This window comes from Pan paniscus, chromosome 11, assembly GCF_029289425.2.
Source record: "Pan paniscus chromosome 11, NHGRI_mPanPan1-v2.0_pri, whole genome shotgun sequence".
Classification (NCBI taxonomy): Eukaryota; Metazoa; Chordata; class Mammalia; order Primates; family Hominidae; genus Pan; species Pan paniscus.
In genome coordinates, this window is record NC_073260.2 from 70,896,083 (window position 1) to 70,913,950 (window position 17,868).

General features: G+C 38.3%; 1 protein-coding gene across 2 annotated transcripts in view; it reads right to left on the minus strand.

Moving 5' to 3' along the window:
- CEMIP2 (cell migration inducing hyaluronidase 2) overlaps positions 1–17,868 on the minus strand; it is a 182,104-nt gene that overhangs the window by 23,680 nt on the left and 140,556 nt on the right. For both annotated transcript variants that reach the window (XM_055091895.2, XM_034967570.3), the window contains 6 exons: positions 15,361–15,449; positions 10,884–11,015; positions 9,452–9,487; positions 7,883–8,038; positions 5,027–5,204; positions 2,203–2,418 (listed from right to left, as the gene is read on the minus strand). In XM_055091895.2, coding sequence (XP_054947870.1) covers positions 2,203–2,418; positions 5,027–5,204; positions 7,883–8,038; positions 9,452–9,487; positions 10,884–11,015; positions 15,361–15,449 — 807 coding nt within the window. The remainder of the gene's footprint in view (positions 1–2,202; positions 2,419–5,026; positions 5,205–7,882; positions 8,039–9,451; positions 9,488–10,883; positions 11,016–15,360; positions 15,450–17,868) is intronic.

Genomic DNA, 17,868 nt, shown 5'->3' on the forward strand with positions numbered 1-17,868 from the left:
AGACCGCAGGTGATCCACGTGCCTCAACCTCCCAAAGTGCTGGGATTACAGGCGTGAGCCACCACGCCCGGCCTTAGTTTTTATTTTCTAGTTTTGTTTCAGTTCTAGAATGTCTATAGTTCCTAGGCATTGATGGGTAAACTTAATTTGGGGAAGGCAATTCTGATTAAGAATAAGATAAATGGAAAAAATAAATCACATTATAACCCATGTTCCTTTCTTCTTTATTCTACTGTAGTTAATTCTCCATCCCTTCTGGGACTTAGGCAAGTATTACTTTTTTTTTAGTATTTTTTATTTTTGCTCATGGAAATGAGAAATCCCATAGCAATAAAGAAGCTAATACCCCCACTAAAATAAACCAGAAAGTCTCTCCCGTCTTTATTCCTCTTAAGCCCTTTGTTTAGTCTATAGATAAGGATCTAAACTTTTTAAGTTTTAAAATTTAAAAATCACTTTCTTTAATTGTCGTAATTCAAAGTCAGAAGAACAAAGAAGAATTCTGATCCAAGAAGCTCCAATTATTGAAAGCTCAGGTGGTGGAAACAACATGTAATTCAGGGGGCTCAGAGAAGTGACAAGCGGGAGCCCGAAAACACACCTTTGACCGGCAAAGTGAGCGGAGCTCAGTAGAGGGGAAATAGCACAGCACAGATCCTCCTCAGGAAGAGCCCATGCTACGAAAAGAACATCTAGCAGCAAATCAAAGAAAGGGGCTTCTTTCCTGTCTTTAGGGCTATCACAGCCCAATTCTATGTGGAAAATCCCTTGCTCTTCCTCTAATTCTCGTCTCCATGTTCTGATCATCTATTTCCTTTATCTCCTCTGACAGTCTATTATTAAATCCTGGCCGGGCGCGGTGGCTCACGCCTGTAATCCCAGCATTTTGGGAGGCCGAGGTGGGCGGATCATGAGGTCAGGAGATCGAGACCATCCTGGCTAACACGGTGAAACCCTGTCTCTATTAAAAATACAAAAAAACTAGCCGGGCATGGTGGCGGGCGCCTGTAGTCCAGCTGCTCAGGAGGCTGAGGCAGGAGAATGGCGTGAACCCAGGAGGCGGAGCTTGCAGTGAGCCAAGATTGCGCCACTGCACTCCAGCCTGCGCGACAGAGCAAGACTCCGTCTCAAAAATATATAAATAAATAAAAATTCCTACCCTTTAATTGTCTGCATGGGGCAGAGGGTGGGGGCAGGATCTGCTCCTTTCAAAATCCTGGGCAACTGGTACCTCCATTCTGCAATCTCTTCCATCCACCAAAATGTCACTATTAAAATCACCTTTGCAACTTACAGCTCTTCTCCTTAAATAATACTAAGAGCAGTGGGCACTGAACTGTGTGCCAGGCCATATGCTAAATGCTTTACATATGTGCATGTACTCTATCTTCACAACAGCCTCCTATGAGAGTAACTACTATTATCCCCATTGTGTACCGACATAGAGTAGTTAATTAACTTTTCCAATGCATACTTTAGAAAATAACAAAGCCAGAATTCAAACCCAGGCAGTCTAGCTCCAGAGTCTGTGCTCTTAACCATATATACTACGTTGCAAATTAGTTCATCCTCTTATACTAGGCATCAAGTTAATACACATTAATGCTTAATGTCTTCAAAGAGGTGTTTCTCAATGTATATCATCTCCTCCATATTTTCATAGACATTATATCATAATAGAATTAGGAAATTTTCCTTGGATTCCTTTCTTGTCCACTCACTCCTAATCTCCAGCTCTGTCCCCGGGAACATCTCACTTTTCATGTGACCTATTGATATTTTGCCTCAAAAGTCAGATTCTTTCATTAAGTAGAGATTACTGACCCCAAAAGCAAAGGATAAAAATCCCTCTTAGAGGGCATAGCTGTAGTGTGGCAAGAAAACCTAAGAGTCAAGAAACATGGATTCTTGCCCCAACTACGTTCCAACCACATTTAACCTAGGGTAAATCAGCTCTCCTCTCTGGGACTCACTCTTTCACCTCTTAAACAGATCTGGAGTTGGGGAGTTTTAAGAAAAATTCCAGGAGTCCATGACTTCTAATGAATCGAAAGAAAGAAAAGAAAGGACAGGACAGGACAGGAAGATCGATCATACTTTGGAAAATGTCAATCACACTGAAAAGCTGAAGAGTACTTCTCACAGAAGCAGTGCTGGCAGGAGCTGGTAGGAACTTGAGCATTATCCATTTGCTAAGCCTACCTGTGCATAGGTCCCACTGCAGATCACTGCATTCCACTTAGACACATTTACACAGCTTGGATGGCGGATCAGGTAGTTGTCCATTCTTCCCACATAAGCATCCTTGTATCCTGTCACAGAGCCATCAATGTCATGGAATATGGAGTTCTTATCACCATCCATCTCACAATCTTCAAACCAGGGACCAGGCTTTCCAAAAAAGACATTCAGAGAGACCTGACCACAGTGAAAAAGAAAGACATCACAAAGTGAGGGCTCCTGCTATCTCAGCATCCCCTGCAATGACTCAACTGCAGGTCCATTGTGATTGCTTTAAGGTTAGAGCAGTTCTGAGTTACAGTTCATAGTTGTCAGCTATGGCACTCAAGTCAGCCTGAGTTTTCTACTCAATTAATGACATGCTGGGGTTGGGGGGAATTTCCCAAAACCTTATGGTGTTTAATGGGCAAATGTTAAACTTCATCGTTATTTGTATTCTTCTTTTCCCCACTTAAAAACTATTACCTGTTCTCCAGACAAAACTCATTTGTGGGGAGAGAAAGCAGAAGAGTTGTGGGAAGGGAGACTATGCAGTCACATATATTTGTTAAAAATTATAAACTGTACATGTAAGATCTGTGCATTTCCCTACATGTAAATTATATCTCAATGAAATAAAAAATCTATGATAAGTTATCTTCAGAGCTAGTTAATCATTTTATCTCCAAATGCTTCAGTTACTTGTTCATATGACTCCCCCCCACCAAAAAAATAAACAGATAAGTACAGGTCAAAACAGAAACACAATTTAAATGTTGACTTAGTATGGCTGAGTTATTGATAAACTCACTAGAATCTGCTAAAAAGCTTGTATTACTATCTCGCTCCTCAATACAGACCAAACTCAGCTCAACAATTTTCACATCCAGTAGAGTTTACTTAAAGCCTTTATCAAACACATAATGTACAGCTGCAAAATGGGCTGCAGGTGACATGTTTTACAGTCTTTAGCTGCTTCTTATTAGCAGTAAATTATATAATACCAATGCTATTGAAGTCAGGCAGATACCTCTCTTAAATGCTTTTATGCACTTTTTGCCCTGGTGTGTTTTTAAATCAACAGAACATCTAAATGATAAGCAACTCAATGGAAAACTGTGACGTCTAGGACAAGTAGCGGCAAGTTCTTGGTTCCACACTTCTCTTTTCCTACGTGGTTAAATCTGAGAAAAGCTTAGAGCATATTTTCCACCCTTTTAAGTAAAGCAAATTTTGCAAACCGCTCCTTTTATAAGCTTCAGAGCATCCCCACCATAGAAAACTCCAGACTGGATGAACTGCTGGACTTAAACAATATGGATTGTATTATGCTGTTATAACTTTAGGACAACAAATGCAGTATCTAACAAACTGCTTTTCAGTATGCCTATGCCAGTGATCACTAAACAGGATACATGGAGAACTACGGGGAGGTCCACGTGGGCAGTAAGGAAACAGCAAGTCTCCGTACTGGACAGGGGATCCAAGACTCATCCTGCTGATTTATGTGGGTGCCATCTACCAGCCTAGTCCTACCCATCCCCAGGAGTCACATGGCCTAAAAAAGAACCAGCCAACCAAACTGACACTCCAATTTGTACTTGTGCCTCTGATCCACGCCCAAGCTGTTGTAGAAAACCAGACATAGACTTTGATAAACCTATCAAGCTCTATTTTAAATTGGGCAACTATTAAGTTTGTGGGTGGATGTGAATGAAAGAATGATGACTTATTTCCCAGGTGTGGCTGCCTGTGGGAACAGGCAGCTAGATGTCCTGAGACTTCTCTGTCTTGTGCCATTGCCATCATGGAACTGGCAAGATGATGAAAGCCTGGGGGCATGTAATCAGATCGTCCTGTGAGTTATGGGTACAGGTAATACTGGTGAAATTGGTAAGAAAACGATTCCTGTGGGCTACTGTACTGTAAATGGTAATTTTTACAGTCTATCTGCAATCTTCATAAAAACCTTCCAACAGTTTATATCAGAAATAACCCAATTTCAGCCAGGTGCAGTGGCTCACACCTATACTCCCAATACTTTGGGAGGCCAAGCTGAGAGGACCATTTGAGGCCAGGAGTTAAAGACCAGCCCAGGCTAATGAGGCCCTTTCTCTATTAAAAAAAAAAAAAAATTTTTTTTAAGTAGCCAGATGTGGTGGCATATGCTTGTATACCCAGCTACTTAGGGGGCTGAGGTGGGAGGATGGCTTGAGCCATCCATCCAATTGAGGTTGAAGCTGCAGTGAGCCATGACTTTGCCACCATTCACATCAGTGCACTGCAGCCTGGGTGACAGGCTGAGACCCTGCCTCAAAGAAAAAAAAAAGAAAAGAAAAAAGAAATAACCTAATTTGTATCACACTGCCACAGTATTCTGCTTTATTCACAACCTCTTATTCTCTAGTCCCCCAGAAGAATAGCCGTCAGACAAGTAAAATAGCAGGAAGGATCCAAATCTCTTAGTGGAAATGGGCTACCCAACCAGCGTATTTCACTGAATTTTCCAAAATCATATGTCCTCTTGTTCCTGTGAAACTCTACAACCTCTGTATCATCACTTGAAGTCATTTTCCCTATCAAGGTATGACTTGAATGTCAAACATACCCAGAGTCACACGGGACTTCTGTTCTCCCCTTGAACTCAATGGGAGAGAGTGCATGGAATTAGGAGCTGACTCTGTGTGTATGTCTCCTCCCACTCGTACAGACTTGGTGCAAATCCTTTGCGTTTTTGTCTTTGGGAATGTGCTATCCCTCCTTTTTTCACCATAGTCACTACGTAAGAACTACAGAACATACTTACATGTGGACCAAACTTCACGAGGGAGATATTATTCCTGGGGGTTATCTGCCAGGAATTCTTCATGAGGAAGCCAATTGCACTGCTGTACCTATCTGGAGTTGGCACATATTTTTTGAAAGTGCTCCTTGTGAGATGAATGGGCCCATCATAAATCTGAAAGCCTCTAATTGGGAATGTCCTGTGGAAATACAAGATTTTGTTTAATGCATATGGGCTGTCCCCTTAGCAGCACTTCACTTACTTGTTTTATGAAGACAGCTAAATATCCGGTATGAACTAAGCAAAATTCTAGGATACAGTAGGAACCAAAACAAGATACCTGATTGAATGAAACATATGCTGTAGTGGGAAAGACAAACAGAAAAACAAAGGATCATTTCAGAAAATAAGTGCTATAGAGACCATAAGACACAACATTATAATAGATTGGGTGGGGAGAAAGATGCTATTTTAGACAGAATGGAGGCCTCTCTGAAGAGGTGACTTTGTCTTCCTAGAATCAACTCAGTTAAGATCTTTTATTCGGAACCTCAGGTACTTTGGTCTTCGTTTCCAAATCTCCAGCCATGAGAACAAAAGACAAGTCTGTGCTTAGGCAGAGAACCACCTCTCAAGCCACTAAATGATGGTACAAAGGTGAAATGATACATTTAAAAGTGTGAAAACATGAGCCCTCGAGGCTTACCATGTCAACAGGGTTAGCTAGACTGAGAATTTTGTTTTATTCATTTTCCCCCTTTCTGTTCAAACACAAACTCCTTAGCCTACTAATCATAAATCAATAACTGTAATTAATGTATAGGAACTGGTAATATTCTGAATTCCTTAAGTTCCTCTCCTATTAATTCTTTAATTGCATGGCAGAGGATCTCTATAGCAACTAATTATTCTACAACTAGGCAATGTTTTACAGCAAAAGCATATATGCGAGCAAGAAAACCAAATAGCCTAGTTTGAAAACCTTCACATCATGATGTATTTAATATTTCTAAGTATACATCTCAACATGGTTCTCCCCTGTAGAAAAAGTTGTGATATGGTCTGGCTCTGTGTCCCCACCCAAATCACATCTTGTAGCTCCCATAATTCCCACGTGTTGTGGGAGGGACCCAGTGGGAGATGACTGAATCGGGGGCGGGTCTTCTCCGTGCTGTTCTCATGACAGTGAATGGGTCTCACGAGATCTGATGGTTTTAAAAACAGGAGTTTCCCTGTTTTAAAAAGAGAGCACAAGCTCTCTTTTTGCCTGCTGCCATCCAGCTAAGATGTGACTTGCTCTCATTGCCTTCTGCCATGATTGTGAGGCCTCCCCAGCCATGTAGAACTGCAAGTCCAATAAACCTCTTTCTTTTGATTTTAAATTGCCCAGTCTCAGGTATGTCTTTATCAGCAGTGTGAAAACGGACTAATACAAGTTGTAAAGATATGATCATATTAAAGCTGTTTCCATTAATCAATGAGAAAGTTTGATTTTGGAAAATCCTCCTTACCAAACAGCAAAAAGCATTTTGAAATAAAACTGGAGGTCAATATAAAATACAGAGTGAAATTGATTTGGCGACCATCACATTGCAGCCCATATGCCAACCAATACAGCTTTTTAAAAAATCTACACCTTAGAAACAGCAGCAAGAGCCTAATTGTGAAGAGCACAGCACTGAAGACAACCTAACTGGGTTTGAATTCCACCTTCTCTACCTTTAGTAAGATACTCATTTGTAAAACAGGATGCTGGCAGAACCTATCTCATTGAGCTTTGTGAGGATTAAATAAATATATTTACAACAGGGCCTGACATATCATAAGCATTTAATACATGTTAGCAATTAAAAAATCCATGAAGTTCTTTTCCCAATGGCTTCTATGGGCTAACACGAGTTCCACACAGAGTGTAGCACATAGCAGTGCTCGATATTCCACAACGACAAGCACAAGGGGTGAGAAGCCAAGCATGGTGACCTTTTTCCAGAAAATAGTACAGCTCTCCCCCGAGTCCTCACTCTGCGCCACCACTCCCCAAAGCTACAGTCTGTATGTCCCATTCCTCTGCCTTGTTCTAGCCCAACATTCTGCGACAGCACTCCTCTAGGGGAGTTGATTCTTGAAGAATTATGACATGGGCTCAGAAGTGAGGCCTAAAAACACTGTTGAATATTTTTCTACCTGGTTTTCTCACAAGTAAAATGAGAAGTCCAAACTGTGCCTCAGAACTGAGATATGAATTATTAGTTAATAGTTTCCTTAAATCTTTGAAGACGTGTTAAGTACAATTTTAATGACTCTGTGATGATGATGATGATGACAAAAAACATGCCAAGAGCCTACCCCATTCCCTTCAACATCTAAACCACCATTAATTAGACAGCTGTGGTGGGGTTTTGAGTTAACTTTGGCATCAATCAACTCTCATTTCCTAGGACTCTTTTCAGTAGGTAATTTCCTTTTTCCAGTAGCTATTTCTGAAAACCAACAACACACATTGAGGAAAAACTGACCTAATGTCATAGTTTAGGGTTTGGCAACTTTCTATGGCTCAAGAAGGAATTAAAAAACAGTTTATATAAGGTCTTATATAAGGAATGAGAAACAAGACAGGTTTCTTTGTTATAAAATTGATAATTAAATCTATGAAATGTTTAATAACTAATGCTCCAAAATTTCAGGAGGATAATACACATAATAATTATAATAGTAGTAGCAGTAGCAGCTGTAGCAGTAGTAGTAATAAATGATAAAATAGGAAAAGAGTCTCATGGTAGGAACCAATCCATCCAGGATTATCACAGAAACTTCCCTGAGGGTTAGGTTTTCCTTTATTGCTTAAATTTAACACTCCACAGCTAAAGCAATGCTTACCTGTTCCTGGGTAATGTCCGAGGCTTCTGGTCTATTCCTCCAGTGCCTACATACTTGTTCTGACCACCCTGAAAGCCGTAATTCCTGCTCTCCCCAACAAAGAGAGATTCAGATACCTCTTGGCTGGAACCTTCATCACTTGGGAAGCTTCCATCACTGTTAAAATGCAAACAATCATTAGCTACATTTCTCCAGAAAATTTAAATGTATTCCCAAATGTAGGCATGCTATAACTGAAAAGCTAAAAGTTTTAAAAGAAGTCAATAGCTTTTCTAATACACATTCACAAGTCTTCAGAAACTGCTTTTTTTTTTTTTTTTTTTTTGAGACAGGTTCTTGCTCTGTCACCCAATGCTCGAGTACAATGGCAAGAACATGGTTCACTGCAGCCTTGACCTGCTGGGCTCAAACAATCCTCCCACCTCAGCCTTCCAAGTAGCTGGGACCACACATGCGTGCCACCATGCCCAGATAATTTTTTAAAATTTTTGTGGAGATGGGGTCTTGCTATGTGGCCCATGCTGGTCTTAAACTCTTGGCCTCAAGTGATCATCCTGTTTTAGCCTCCCAAAATGCTGGGATTATAGTTATGAGCCATCACACTCAGCCTTGAAATTGCTTTTAAACTATAAAAATACCTATACCTACTTATAGCTTAATATATATACATACATATATCCCTCTTAAGATATATATATATACTTTTTTTTTTTTTTTAAAGAGACAGGGTCTCATTCTGTCAGCCAGGCTGGAGCAGCAACCTTGAACTCGAGCTCACAGGATACTGCCATCTCAGCCTCCAGAGTAGTTAAGATTACAGGCATGCCACTATGCCTGGTTAAGGTTAATTTTTTTATTTTTGGTAGAGACAGGGTCTTGCTATGTTGTTCAGGCTGGTCTCAAACTCCTGGCTTTGAGCGATCCTCCCGTCTTGGCCTCCCAAACTGCTGGGATTACAGGTGTGAGCCGGTATGTCCAGCCCTCATATGAATTAATAAATGATTTACAAATTATATATAAACAAACTTTAATTTAGCAGCAATAATTGATTGCTCTAGTCTCAAGCAACAACACTGAGAATGAGGAGAACAAACTTGTCCTGAATATAAGAATTAAATGACAAGCATATTTAACATGACAACTAGAATGACTATTATCTGTAGAAAAACATACAGAACAAAAAGTTTAGTTCTTAAAGAACTAAACTTGCTAAATTAGAGCAGCTTCTAAGAAAGCAAATATTAGTTTTTTAATTTTCTCCCTACTTTTACTCACTTCCTCTTTTTTCCCCTACTTTTTAAGAACTTTAGTCTAAATCGCAAGTGTTTTCTTCTAAGCAGAAATTATCCTTCTGTGAAATTCCAGCTATATTAACCTAGTACTTTGCTATGAATTCAATTAATCCAGAAAAAAAAATGTATTTTTGGCCCTCTAGTGGCATCAGGAAGAGGTTGCTAATTTTTTTTATGTTAAAAAAATAATAAAACATTCCTGTGTATTATCAGAAAAAAAAATCAAGGGTTATTTTAAAGCTTTAAAATAAGTAAGTATTTTTAAGCAATTACAAACCTGGCAAAGGTCAGTCCTATTCCATTATCTGCAAATCTGTAAAAGAAGAGAGAATGAAGAACATTTTAATTTACCATATTATGTAAAAAGAGGTAATTCTCTCAATATTTAATTATCATGAAATCCAAAAGGTCCCAATATTTACTCTCTACATGACCACACAAAAATTTGATTTCACAATAACTAGGAGCACAGAATCTGCAGTGAGGGCACCCAGTTCAAATCCGGGCTTTGTCAATTATTAGCTGTGTGACTTTTGGCAACCTACTCAACCTCTATCTCTCACTTTTCCCATCTATAAGTTGAAATGAAAATATAACCTTCCTCATAGGATTCTTGAGAGTATTAAACATACTAAATAATTTCTAGTGTTGGCAAGGTATGGTGGCTCATGCCTGTAATCCCAACACTTTGGGAGGCTGAGGCAGGAGAATCGCTTGAGCCCAGGAAGTCAAGAACAGCATGGGCAACACAGGGACACTCTGTCTCCACAAAAAATTTAAAAGTTAGCAGGGCGTTGTGGCACATGCCTGTGGTCCCAGCTACTCGGGAGGCTAAGGTGAGAGGTTTGCTTGAGCATAGAAAGTTGAGGCTGCAGTGAGCTATGATTGCACCACTGCACTCTAGCCTGGGTGACAGGGCAAGACCCTGTCTCAAAAAATAATAATTTCTAATGTTAGGAACAGTGCCTGGCAAACAGTAAGCAGTGTATCAAAGCATTAGCTATAATTATTATTTTTATAACTATGTTTTAAAAACAACTAGACTGTGGTATATGATTCTGAAGCCATTTCTACAGATTCAACACAATATCAGTTTTTTGGATGAAAAAACTCAGAAATGATGTGAAATGCCAAGAAGCTAATTTCAGTGCCAGAAAAAAAAATACACACACACATTTTTCTAGACTGTTGAACACTAAATCTTAGCTCAACATGCATGAGACCATTCCTAAAATTATACAAATGGGAAAAAAAGTGAGATACTTACTGCCTCAAGTCATGTTAAGATATAAGTCAACAGATATACTGAGTTGGAATTATAAAGCTTTTATTTTGAATGGCAATAGAAGAGCATCAGAAAAACTAAGGAGTTTTCAAGAGGAAGGGAAAAGATCCAGGTAGTTTTATTTAGCGCTCTGACATAGACCATGCTTGTTATATAAAGTTAAATTCCCGGTTTCTGTTCAATTTCATCAAAAACTCTCATGTCACCGGATAAGTTCTGTTCCAATAAAAGCACCAGAATGAGACAACTTCAAACATTTGTGGTCTTTTAACTCTAGCATACTTCCTCAGAGCTTGTCCTGTCTTAATAATAATAATATGATTCCAAGAATCATCACTGTGCTTTCATGCTACTGGCTTTAAAAAAAAATCTGAAAAATAATACATCAGTGTCATCATATAATAACTTGGTAGAGAATACCCACGCTGAATTTTGAACGATAATATCTCCTCCTCTGACCCAAGCTCCATTATCATTATTTTTAAAAGCAATGAGCCTGTCAATTAGAGCAGCAACACGTGGTTTTTCGGGGTTTGCATCCTGATGAGGTCGAAATCTAGGGGTTAAAAAAAGAATTTTAAAAAATATAACATAAAAGCCATAGGAATTAGCTAGTTATAAGTTTAAGTGTCAAGAAGCAGAATTTAAATTTGACCAAAACAAATGAAAAATTCTTAAGATACAACTTACTTACATTTTAAACATTCAAAGAAGAAATTACATTTATTTACACACAAGTTTCCAGAGAACCAACTGCTTTTACATCTTCTTAGTTTGTTTTTAAAAAATCAATTAAAATGGACACTGCAGAATATTATTGCATAAAAATCATTTCCAAAAAAACCCAGATCAGGAAGTCTGGCATGTGTGTTTACAAATCCTTAAGGTACATGTTACCAATATAAACCTATTTAATAAATTAATAATATATTTCAACATACATATATGTGAACTAGAGTATAATTTGAGTTGTATGCTGGTTAAATGTTTAGATATAGACAAAACTGGGTTCAATATCATTAAAATGCCTAAATTTAAAATAGACTGTATTTTTTAATATTTTCTTTTTTTGAGACAGAGTCTCACTCTGTCACCCAGGCTGGAGTGCAGTGGTGCAATCTTGGCTCACTGCAACCTCTGCTTCCCGGGTTCAAGCATTTCTCCTGCTTCAGCCTTCCGAGTAGCTGGGATTACAGGCACCCATCACCACACCCACCTAAGTTTTGTATTTTTAGTAGAGACAAGGTCTCCCCATGTTGGCCAGGCTGGTCTCGAACTCCTGACCTCAGGTGATCCACCCACCTCAGCCTCCCAAAGTGCTGAGATTATAAGTGTGAGCCACCGCACCCAGCCAGACTGTATTTAATTAACATATTTATTATAAAGACTGAACTTCACCTTTTCTTTCTTCTCTCTAAAACAGTTATAAGGACCTTAGTGAAAAGGTAAAAACAGTTGGTGTCAAAAACTGTCCACTATAACAACTCAAATAGTCAAACGGCCCCATGATGCTCAAATACTCAAATACATGATATTCAAATACTCAAATGGCCCCATAAGGCCACCTATGTTTTTTTAATCATTTCTATCTTAATCTTACAAAACGAACGGAAGAAAGAAAGAAATCACAGCTTTTCAGAAACCAATTCAACAGGTAGAGATTTTCAACCAGTGAGGAAATATCATTTGCCAAATGCTAATACCACAGCTGTTGGCACACAGTAGGTGCTCACTAAATGGATATGATGGCAGAAGCAGCTATCGAGAGAAAATAGCAAGTGAAAATGTCCTTAGGCATGAGTGAGCTTAGCATGTTCAGGAACAGCAAGGAAGTTTGCTGGAGAGAAAGAAGCAAGGGAGACAGAACAGAGAGGAGGGCAAGGGCTAGGTAAAGATCTGGGTCTCCATTGGAAATGCAATGGGAAGTCAATGGAAGCATGGAATCAAGGAAGGGATGTGATCAAATTTCTTTTTTGTTCTTTTAAGAGATCACTGATTGCTATTTGGAGAATGGATTATAGAGAATGGACTCTAAGGAGACCAGTCAGAAGGATCTTCATGTGTTTCAGACAGATGCACGTGTGGTATAAACTGGGGCAGTAGCTGCGAAGATAAAGAGTGCCATATCCATCTTCAGATTATATGGCCCAAGTCCCTTTACCCTAACTAGCTCTGACTTAAGAGGTAAAAAGTTTGACTCTAAGCCAACATCTACTCTCTGGCATTGTAGTTCCTGCCAAACAGCTTTGTAGTCATTACATAATAGTAAGCAGATGGAAGAGTTCCGGAACGGAGACATACTGTTCTAAACGAAAGCAAAAAAAAAAAAAAAAAAGAGTACTATAAGGCAGCATCTGATTCTCTGCTGTAACCATCTCAACTTCTCTGAACTTCCTGTCAATATAAATCAATCACGACACCCCCACAGTGCCCAGGCATGTACAGGGAGAAAAAAAATTATCAGTAACTGACCACTTGCTTTGATACCCTTTATTTCCATCTTCTTTCCCACTTGGCATATAGACAATAGTTACTTTTTCCCAATTTTCTTATTATCATCATTGAGTTTTCAGCACACTTCTCAACTGTCTCTTAATTGTCCTCTGCTTTAAATGTACTAGGTGGTTCTAATGCCCTTTCACTCTTGTAGATTAAATTTCCTAATTTCAAACCAAGAGCTTTCTTCAGTTAAAATTTTCCATCTTTGGATTCCTATATTTTCACGTCTTGAAGACACAAGGAAAGGCTTATGTGATTAACAGGTTTTTTTTGTTTGTTTTTTTGAGATGGAGTCTTGTCTTTTTGCTCAGGCTAGAGCGCAGTGGCATGTTCTCAGCTCACTGCAACCTCCGCCTCCAGGGTTCAAGTGATTCTCCTGCCTCAGGCTCCTGAGTAGCTCAGATTACAGATGTCTGCCATCATGCCCAGCTAATTTTTTGTATTTTTAGTAGAGATGGGGCTTCACCGTGTTGGCCAGGCTGGTCTTGAACTCCTGATCTCAGGTGATCCACCCGCCTTGGCCTCCCAAAGTGCTGGGATTACAAGCCTGAGCCATCGCGCCCGGCCCTGATTAACTGTTCAGTCAGCTACCTCTTTGATGAACAGATTAAATATCTTCTGGATCTTCTAAGCCTGGTGTTTAATATATGAGCTGGTTTATTACTCATTTATGCTAGTTTTTATCATTTTTACCATGTCTAAATTGCATGAATATATACATGAGCATATTCTAAACACTAGTTCAGTATATGCACAAGCTCTTGTTACTTTTCTGCTATAATCAGTTCTTTTCAATAACAACTTCCAAATGGAGCCCAATTCCTTATCAATATGTATGTAGTTATAAACTAGTAAGAGAAATAAATAATGGAGAGAAGAAAGATAACCATTTTCATAATATCACATACACACACCTAGTAAGGAACTACTTAAGCCATTATGAGTAAATTGTTTTATTGTCAAGTCTAATTAAAACATCAATGAACTCAAATATATTTACTCTATTCATATATATACACACATATATTCACATATATACACATACACATTACTATAAATATACATAAATATATATACATAAATAAGTTTTTAAGGCAGGGAAGAGAACCAATTGTGTTTATGGATTTTTTGGCAATGCTAAGCAAAGAACACATTACTTTCTACCAATTATAATAAATTATATTAGTTCTACCAATTATAATAAACTCTTCAAAGCTAAAAAAGCAGCAGTAACCTTCTAGATAGAATTCTTTATTTGCCAGCTAATATTCTCCTCTTAGTTCATAATTTATTGTCATCTATATACTCTTTTTTCTTCTTAAGTTTATCTCTTCTATTTTTTCACTTCATTTGTTGATCAGCTTTTAGGTATCCAGTTCTTTGTGTTTTATTTTTTAAAACGCCCACAGTTTCTGGGTTTCTCAAATGCTATCTGATCATTGCATCAACATATTTCAGGCTCAACTTGATGTTTGAGGAATCCTCAAGACAAACTAGACTTTCCCCAGTTTTCTTCTGACCTCATGTCTTATTAAAGTGTTGTAAGAATCTGCCTCACCCTGAAGTCAGGCTCACCAACCTATGGTGTGCTTCCTACTTGATTCTTTGAAGAACAATCAGGCCTGGTATTCTTTTCCTAAGTGTCTGTCAACAAAGCCTATTAAATCTAGCACTCTATCAACTCCATAAACTGGTCAATCAACTTGAAGTATGGAAAATAATAATATGTACACAGGTTCTACTGAATATGACTTTAAGTCACCATCTTTTCCAGAAAAGTTTATTTTCATCTGGGACATTTTCTTTATTTTGGCTCATATATAGCATGTAAGAGAACTCTGCTGAAATGCTGATCCATACCTAATGCATTTTGTGATTACAAAAGAAAGTAACCTAGAGCCTGGCTATGATGTAAATCTGAGGCTACAAAGGGCTGAACCAGAACCAGGTTGCTCATCAAATTTGGGATCATTCCTTTTGAAATATTAAATGCAGTATTCATTTTGACCACGAAGAATAAATTCTATATGGTTTGGTTTTTCGAGGATTAGACTAAACATCTTAGTTTAACTTATTTTTCAATGAATCATACTGCACACCAAATTTGGAAGCTTTCTCAACATATCTCCTCTTTTTTCTTTCTCTTTCTGCAACTCTCTCTAGCATCTATTTATAGCAATGAAAAAGGAGAAAAACATCAACCTCTTTGGTATTTCAATAAGATAAAAGACCAGTCACAGGACCTGGGACAACAGAATAAGTGGTTTTCCAAAAACCCTTTTACGAACTTCTAAAACTTTATTTTAAATGTATTACCACAGAAAAAGCACAATAAACTCCAGTTAGAAAGTTTTGCTTTGGCAAAGTATAGCTTGAGTGTGACTTAAAAGAGCCAGCTTTACCTTGCACTATTGTCCAAACAGAGGTATTCCCTTGGGTCAGCAGCACTAGAGTTGGTTGTTTTGACACCTTTGTCAATAAATAAGCCAGCCTGAAAAATATAAATAATGGACTGGAATGAATATGAATCCCAACTTACAACAACATATACAATGATTCATGAAAATAGATTTTAGCTTATCACTTCTACCAAAAAAAGTAGGGCAGGGAATCAACAGCAAAGGTACTGTAAAAAAAAAAAAAACAGCTACTTTCCTGGATATTTTCTACTCATTTAACTCATTTCACTCATTTAGTCATTCAACAAATACTTACTGGTAGGCACCCAGTGTTATACATTAGTTAACAAGAAAAATATGATCCTTGTTGTTGCTAACACAAAAACTAGCAGAAAGACATGCAATTAAATAAATAATTACAATCCAAAACGATAAGCATATGATAAAGGAAGCAGATGAGGTTTGAGCAGAAAAGAAGGGCATCTGGAGAGGCCTTTTTTGTGAGTGGAGGTGAGAGGATTCAGGGAATGTCTCCTAAAAGAAGTGACCTCTTAAAGCTGAAACCTGAAGGATGGAGAGAAATTAAGCAAAAGAATGGATTGGTGGTGCAGGGGAGGGGGTGGGAGGAAGGAGCTGAAGAGCCAGAGAAAGTAACTCAAGGGAATAGTTTGTACAAAAGTCTAGAGATGGCAGAGAGCGTGGAACAGCCAAAGGAAAAAAAAAAAAACAAAACAAAACCTTGATGGACAAACAAAAATGTATGAAGGAAGGAAATATAATGGAGAAGGCTAAAGAGGAGCAAACATCAGATCACATGGAATTGATGTGCTACAGAAGTCAGGACAATAGGAATTTAATAAACGCATTGTAACCAACTGCAAGTTAAGGAAAAAACACTGTAGCTATAAAATGGATAATGGATTGAAAGAGAATTTGAAAAAAAAAAAAAAGGAGGCAAATAAGGTAGAAGATGATTTCAGTAATCCAGAAGAGAAATAAAGATGATCTAGACTCATGGCCATACTAACAGTGGAAAACAGATAAAACGAAAATTATTTACTAAGTAGAATTGATATCATTTTGTAATTGATAAAATTCTGTGGGTGAGGGAATGAAAGCAATAAAAGCTCGTATATTTTTGGTTCAGGCCACAGCTGAGTAGTAGTTTCGTTCACTGAGACAGACATACGAGAATAGGTCTGGGCCTAAAAATAAGAATTTTAGTTTGCAACATGTTTTATTTATGTCCATAAGACATTCAAAGGGTACTCAATAGGCAGTAGGATAAGCCTGACCAACCTAGACTAGTACAGATTCGGGAGGCATCAGCAGTTGAAGCCATAAGGACCAGTGTGTGTGTGTGCACACATGTGGGTGTGTGCCTGTGTGTGCATGTATGTGTTTATGAGTTATTCCAAAATGACATGTTTCTTTTTGAGTACTCCAAGAATTCAATCTCCTTTGGCTATAAAGTATTATCCTGGACAGTCATTTCCAAATTTAACAAATTAACACCTAATCATCCACTCATGTCATTTAAATTTAATATTCTTATTAATTGAGTAAATTACTGCACGTTAAAAATCAATTAGAATGAGGCCAGGCATAGTGGCTCACACATGTAATCCCAACACCTTGGGAGGCCAAGGCAGTCAGTTCACAAGGTCAGGAGTTCAGACCAGCCTGGCCAAAATGGTGAAACCCTGTCTCTACTAAAAATACAAAAATTAGCTGGGCATGGTGGCAGATGCCTGTAATCCAAGCTACTCAGGAGGCTGAGGCAGAGAATTGTCTGAACCCAGGAGGCAGAGGTGGCAGTGAGCTGAGATCGCACCACTGCACTCTAGCCTGGGCGACAGAGCAAGACTCTGTCTCGAAAAAAGAAAAAAAAAATTCCATTAGAATGAGGTGCTTTTTATAACATTTACAATTAAGAAAATTTGAGGATTTCTACTATGAAATGCTACTTTCAATAAACATTAACTTAATCAACTATTCAGCTCACAAAAATCAGTTTTGTATAGTTTTTTCCTCAACTCTTCATCAAGTGATTCTAAGCTCTTCAAACTGTAACACACTTAGGTTTTTAAAGGATCCTCTGAGTATCATGAATGCAAAGTATTCCTTGAACTCTGGTGTGGGTCACATCAGGGTAAAGGATCTGGGCATCACACACGTAACAAAACATTAAAGTGCTTGTGAGCACAAAATAAACCAAATGTATTTATCACCAGGGGGTGAAGGGTTAGAGCCAAATTTCATGAAAAAATGGAAACTCCTAATGGCCCTTAGGTTACTTGATCTGTATCATTTTAAATTAGGTCAACTATTCTTAAGCAATATTTCACTATTTATATAATTAGTATAATGCCTAATAGGACACTCTACCAGCCACTGTGAATCAAAAAGAAGAGATGAATTATGCTTATCAACCCCTAGAAGCATATTATTTAATGTGTACCTCCCTAGAAACAGGTAACGACATTAAAGATTGGAAAGAAGTTGAGAGGG